Here is a 5,418-nt window from a genome sequence, read left to right as displayed (position 1 = left end):
GGCTGCTATTGTAGTTCAAGAAAATTAATGCAAGTAGAACATCTATTTATTATTTTTGCTTTCAAACATTCGGCTTTGGCTATTTTTGTTTTTTTTTTTTTTGGTTTTGTAATTTTATAATTTACTGTAGTTTCTTTTATATTGACTTGACTATTTGTTTGGTTTCTGTTTTTTGGTTACTGTTATTTTAAATGTCTTTTATTTAGTAAAATAGGAACAACCCTCCCTTCTAGAAAGGGGGTCTATGGTGAGTTTTTGTTGCTATAGAAAATGCTGGTTTATATGTTTGTATAAATGTCTGTCTATGAATTTTTCCATCCGCTTCGTTAACATGGAACAAATTCAAATGAAAGCCTAAACACTTCGATTTCACCTTCACCATACTGTCAAAATAAATGCAATATAACTGTAAACTAACAAACGTAACTTGCCGCACTTCAACAACAGACTTTGCCACATGCATCAAATTCACCAAATCACTCGGCGGCTCACATTTTATTGCTGTTGCACGAGTAACTGTTCCACCTGATCGGCGGTGCGGAGCAGAAAAGCTGCGCTCTCCCGGTACGCCGAGATTACTTGGCGCGCTGCCGTTATTTCGTTGGGACTCAGTTTGTGCGCCAGCAGTGGCGGTGGACGTACTGTAGCAACAGCATTTGGGTCGTTCAACGTGCCACCACCGCCCAGTTGGTTGGCATTCAGACCAGTTGCCATGATTGCTTGCTGTTGCTGTTGTTGCTGCTGCTGCTGTTGTTGTTGCTGTTGTTGCTGCTGCTGCTGTTGCTGTTGTTGCTGCAGCTGTTGTAGTTGCTGTGTGGCGGTGACAAGTGCATTGTTGTTGTTGACGGAGAGTCCGCCGGTGCCGACAAGGCTGGTGAGATTTGGTGCGCCAACACCCATCACGCCGATATTGTTGTTGGTGTTGACGGTGGTGGGGCCGGTGGTGAGTGTGGCGCACGTGCTAGTGGACGATGGTTTCATGGAGAGATCCGTGGGTACGACTGTGAGGAATGAAAGTATAAGTTATAGCAGGAAATGAAAACTAAAAACAAAAATTCATGAAACTCACCATTTCCCAGCCCAGCGACGCCTGGAAAGTAGCCGGGATAAGTTGGTGTGCGACCAGCGGCTACTGCCGCAGCAGCAGCAGCCACGAAAGGTGATGCTGCCGAGGGTGAAGTAAAGTCGGATGGCCGGTAAAGTGGACTTGTGGCTGGCAGTCCTGCCAGACAACTAACAGTGCCGTTAGTTGGCGTATTACCGTTCGATAGGGCAGCCGCAAGCGGTTTTATATCCATACCGCTTGTGCTGCCACTCACGCTTGTGTTCGAGCTCAGTGCCAGCGGTGAGCTGCGCGCCGAATTGATGCCACCACTGCCGCCACCGGCACCAGCCGTCGAAGCGGCCACAGCTGCGGCTGCAGCAGCTGCTACGGCAGCCGCTGGTGTCAACGAAAGTGGTTCGGCGGCATCGGAATTAGGTGTGGAACGTGCAAAGCCACCACCGCCAGCGCCAACAAACGGCAGCGTTGACGTTGTGACAGTGGAGAGCGCGTCACTAGCTGAAACCGATGTCATGGTAGAGTTGCCAACAACACCAACGGATACAGTCGAACTGGTTGCAGCTACTGCGGCCGCGGCTGCTGCTGCCGCTGCCGCTGCAGCTGCGGCGACGGCTGAACCAGGCGCCGGTATGGCATGTGTGATGGGCTCCAGGCCGATGCGCATACGTTTGGCATTCATGGACTCATTCTCGCAAGCGATTGCTAGTATCTGCTCAGCCTGTACGGACGTCAAGTGCGCGGGTGTCGGACGGGTCTGCGAGAAATTGAGAGAAACGTACACGAACGGCACAATTTAGAAAAGAAATCAGTCGGAATCTCAATAGTGGCTAGCTTACCGTATTATCCCAGCCGTCGCGTGTCTTCTTGTTACGACGACACGACTTCAGATACGTTCGTATACGTTTGCGTGAGCGATCGCTAAATTCGGGAAATTGTCTGGCGCACGAGTCTATGATTGCTTGAATTTTCTCTTTTGGTTGCTTAGAAATGGGAACAATGCGATCGAGATTCTCATCCACAAACAAGCGCACGAACATCTAAACCCGTGAAAGGAAAATTATATATTTTATTATTCCTCCAATTGCAATAAATTCGCTTTTGTTACTCACATTGAACGCCTTTAGCCGCTCGGGATCATGTGTGGCCAACTTCTCGTCCAACTTATCATCCGAATCATCTTCAGAGCCCTCATCCTCTTCCTTCTGTCCCGAAGAATTTGTCTCATCCTGCGCCTCCATTGGCGAAGTGGCATCTGTGCGCGGTACTGGCGATAACGATGTATCCATTTTGTTATTGGCTGCAGCAGTTTGTGCCAACGCATTCTGGTATTGTGCCCACAAACCACCAACCACACCCAAATCGGGTCCCTCTGTGCCGTTGCGTACCGCATTTGAGTTTTGGTAATTCCAGGCTAGCAACATCAGTTTCAATTTATCTGCGTCCTTCATTAAGCCGGCATAGGGATCCGATTCGGTGTTATTATCACCGCCAACGCTCCCACCCACCGCACCCGCTGCGCCGCCAATGCCCACAACACCGCCAACGCTGCCGCCATTCCCAGTAGCGTCCGGGGTGGTTGTAGTCGCTGCAGCTGGAATGGTCTCCTGAAAGGAAAACGAAGAAGAGGCGAAATGTTAGTATGAATGAGATTGGAGAAGATGAAGAAACAGCGAGGAATAGACTTAAAAAGAATACTTTTCTGAATCACAGCACAGTATGCAATAATTTTTTTGTTTTTTATTATGCGAGAAAACACTCAAGGGAAACGAAACTTTTGCCAAGATACTGAGATTTGTCGATTGTTGGTTGGTGCTGGGCAAATGTTTCTGTGTTTGTTTTTGTTTTTGTTTCAATAAGTTGTTGCCAAAGTCTTCGAGCATCAAAAGTTGGCTGGCACTGCAACCCCTGCACTCACATTTTGGTAAATGTTATTTAGTAAAATCTGGCAGCTTTGTGCAAATGTTCGCCACTCATTTTCATTTTTCTTCTGCTTGTGCCAATCCGCACTCAGCGCTTTCAATTACTGCTAAAGGAAAGAAAAATTCGAAAATTTCGCTTTGATTTACTATCGAAATACTTTGCACACAAAAACTTATGCGTCACACAATGACAAGGGCATGCGGGCACAGGGATACATACATACATACGTACGTCTTTCAATGACCACTGACCGCTTGCTTTGAGTGACAACCAATCACGTGCTCATGTCCCTTAGCCGAATTTTAACGCAACATCACCAACAAATCATCAGTCGCCGGTTAAGCAATCTTCATTAGTCGCTGCGCGCTCATACTTCGAGACTTAATTTGGCATCAAAGTTTTATGACTAAAAGATTGCTGAACCGCAATGCTCAAATATATGTACACTAACACGTGCCGCTGCGTTGCAGTGAAAATCCGAATTACTCAGCAGTTATTCTAGTTTACGAACTGGTTTCTGATGGCGAATATCATACTAGTACGAAGGAGACTAGATTTGAACCAGTTGCAAAATGACCCATAACACTAGCTTACAGTCAAAACATCCAATAACCTATGAACCTAGAACACCTAGGTTAAATTGGTCACTGAGTCTGGGAACCTACAAAATTCTTTTCCTTTGATTAATCATACAAATTTCTAATAACTCAAAAATTCGTTAGCCGCTCCCAAGGAGTTATATGTCAAATTAAAGTTAATTAAATTTGCAATGTTTTGTTGATGCTTCATTTTTCATTAAAATTAAATGCTGTGAAGATATTTACAAAACTTCAAAAAATTTTTATTTTTCAAAATTATAAAAAAAAAATCGTTTTATATGGTAAGAAATATGCAGAATTACTGGGAAAGTAATCTTTTAACGAGATGTGCTTCTTGTTTTGAACTATTATCCCCGTTTTCTCTGCGGCTAATTGGAGGGCACGTGAATTAAGCAACGTTTGTGTTCGTATCGTAATTTGGTTAAGTTTTCTACGAGCTTCTTCTTCTGGTTTGATTCGTGGGTTAAAAAAATCATAAATTATTTGTAAACCAGTGTTAAGATGCACGAAAAAGCTATATGCTTCTATAAATATAAAAAAGAATGCCTCATAAAACCAGTCATCTGCTTTTTTGATCATTACGCACTAGTTCATTAACTGGTCCAATACTGGTCCGTGACTTACTAGTCCCTCAACTAATACTCGTGTAACGCTGATGCTGAGGCTAACAAGTGACACTTCGTAGGGCATCGCTGTGTTAAAAAAAGAAGGAAGACAAACTACTTCTGTTGCAAAGCCGGCTGGCGGGAAGGTAGCTCAGAACTATGTTTTTACTACGTCGGTTTGAATGCAGGGTCAGTTTAACGGTAATGTCTATGAGTGTACGGTTGGTGTCGTACCCCACTCCTGCTTTTTTTCCACTTCATAAAAGGCATGTGTAGCATCTAAGACAGGGATAGCAGAACCACAAAAACTTTTTGTATTCTCCATTGCAAAAATGAGGCTTAAGGCGCAATAAAGGATACAAATGGATAAGAATATATGCATGGTATGTGAGTGTGTGTGTGGGTATGTCTAAGTAGAATAAATGAGTGTGCCATTCGGACCGGCCTGTCTGTATTGCACAGAGCAACTTCTCAAATCGTTCTTCTTGCTCTGTACATATATGCATACATATGAACGAATGCTTAAAGATGTGTGCGTGTGTGTATGGCGACATGTATATGTGTATGCCCTTTGGGGTATAGCTGTGATATGAAGCACAGTTTATTGAAACTCTGGGGGTCAACAGAAACTAAGTTTCTTACATTTCTTCGGGTAAATGATTGAAACGAGACAAAGAGTGAAGAATGGCTGCAGTGAGTGTCACTAAGGTTTTCCAACAGCCTCCAACTCTAACCATCGCACTGCTATAAAGAAGACAAGGAATTGATTTGATAGAAAACGTTTGGACTTTTTTTAGTTCTTTAGAATGCGGTTTGCTAACTTCATCTACCACAATTAAGCCGATAAAGTAAATGAAAATCGATTTGATTAAAATGAACTAAAATATAGGAAAAATAACTAAAGTCAATATCGTAATATCGTAATGGAAGAAAGTGTACACGAAATAAAAAATAAATAAGTGAAATATTTTTGTCAAAAAGATATCAATCAATAAAAAATCATAATAAAATTTAGCTGCAAGTTTGCTCACTTTTGCTAAGCCGAATATCTTTAAAATTTAGCACAAGACCTGTTATATTTCAGCACAAGATCAATACCACCCCAGTCTAGTAAGCAGCTACCACAAACAAAAAAAAAGCCAATGGTCATCTACAAAAACACTTCTCATCAACGTTTGTGTCAGTAATAAAAACCAAAGCGGCAACATCACTTGTTTGCAAGGACAGTCAC

The 5,418-nt window shown here is 43.1% G+C and overlaps 1 protein-coding gene across 1 annotated transcript; it reads right to left on the bottom strand.

Annotated features, from left to right (window-relative positions):
* Positions 1 to 495: 495 nt before the first annotated feature.
* On the bottom strand, positions 496 to 4,272 carry LOC129247379 (hormone receptor 4-like). Its single transcript, XM_054886490.1, has 5 exons — positions 4,207 to 4,272; positions 2,173 to 2,667; positions 1,900 to 2,100; positions 1,070 to 1,817; positions 496 to 1,001 (listed from the first exon to the last, which is right to left on the bottom strand). Exons 1-5 carry the CDS (start codon positions 4,270 to 4,272, stop codon positions 496 to 498), a joined length of 2,016 nt encoding a protein of 671 aa, XP_054742465.1.
* Positions 4,273 to 5,418: the final 1,146 nt, after the last annotated feature.

The sequence above is a fragment of the Anastrepha obliqua genome, chromosome 5 (genome assembly GCF_027943255.1).
Source record: "Anastrepha obliqua isolate idAnaObli1 chromosome 5, idAnaObli1_1.0, whole genome shotgun sequence".
Lineage (NCBI taxonomy): Eukaryota > Metazoa > Arthropoda > Insecta > Diptera > Tephritidae > Anastrepha > Anastrepha obliqua.
The sequence above is the reverse complement of the archived record's forward strand: the minus strand, read 5'-3'. Positions and strand labels throughout refer to the sequence as shown.

Coding starts and splice junctions, on each gene's coding strand:
- LOC129247379 (XM_054886490.1), bottom strand. CDS start 4,272: ATGCCCTACGAAGTGTCACTTGTTAGCCTCAGCATCAGCGTTACACGA. Junction 2,668..4,206: donor GAGTATTAGTTGAGGGACTA/GTAAGTCACGGA, acceptor TTTTCCTTTCAG/GAGACCATTCCAGCTGCAGC. Junction 1,002..1,069: donor CGTCGCTGGGCTGGGAAATG/GTGAGTTTCATG, acceptor CATTCCTCACAG/TCGTACCCACGGATCTCTCC.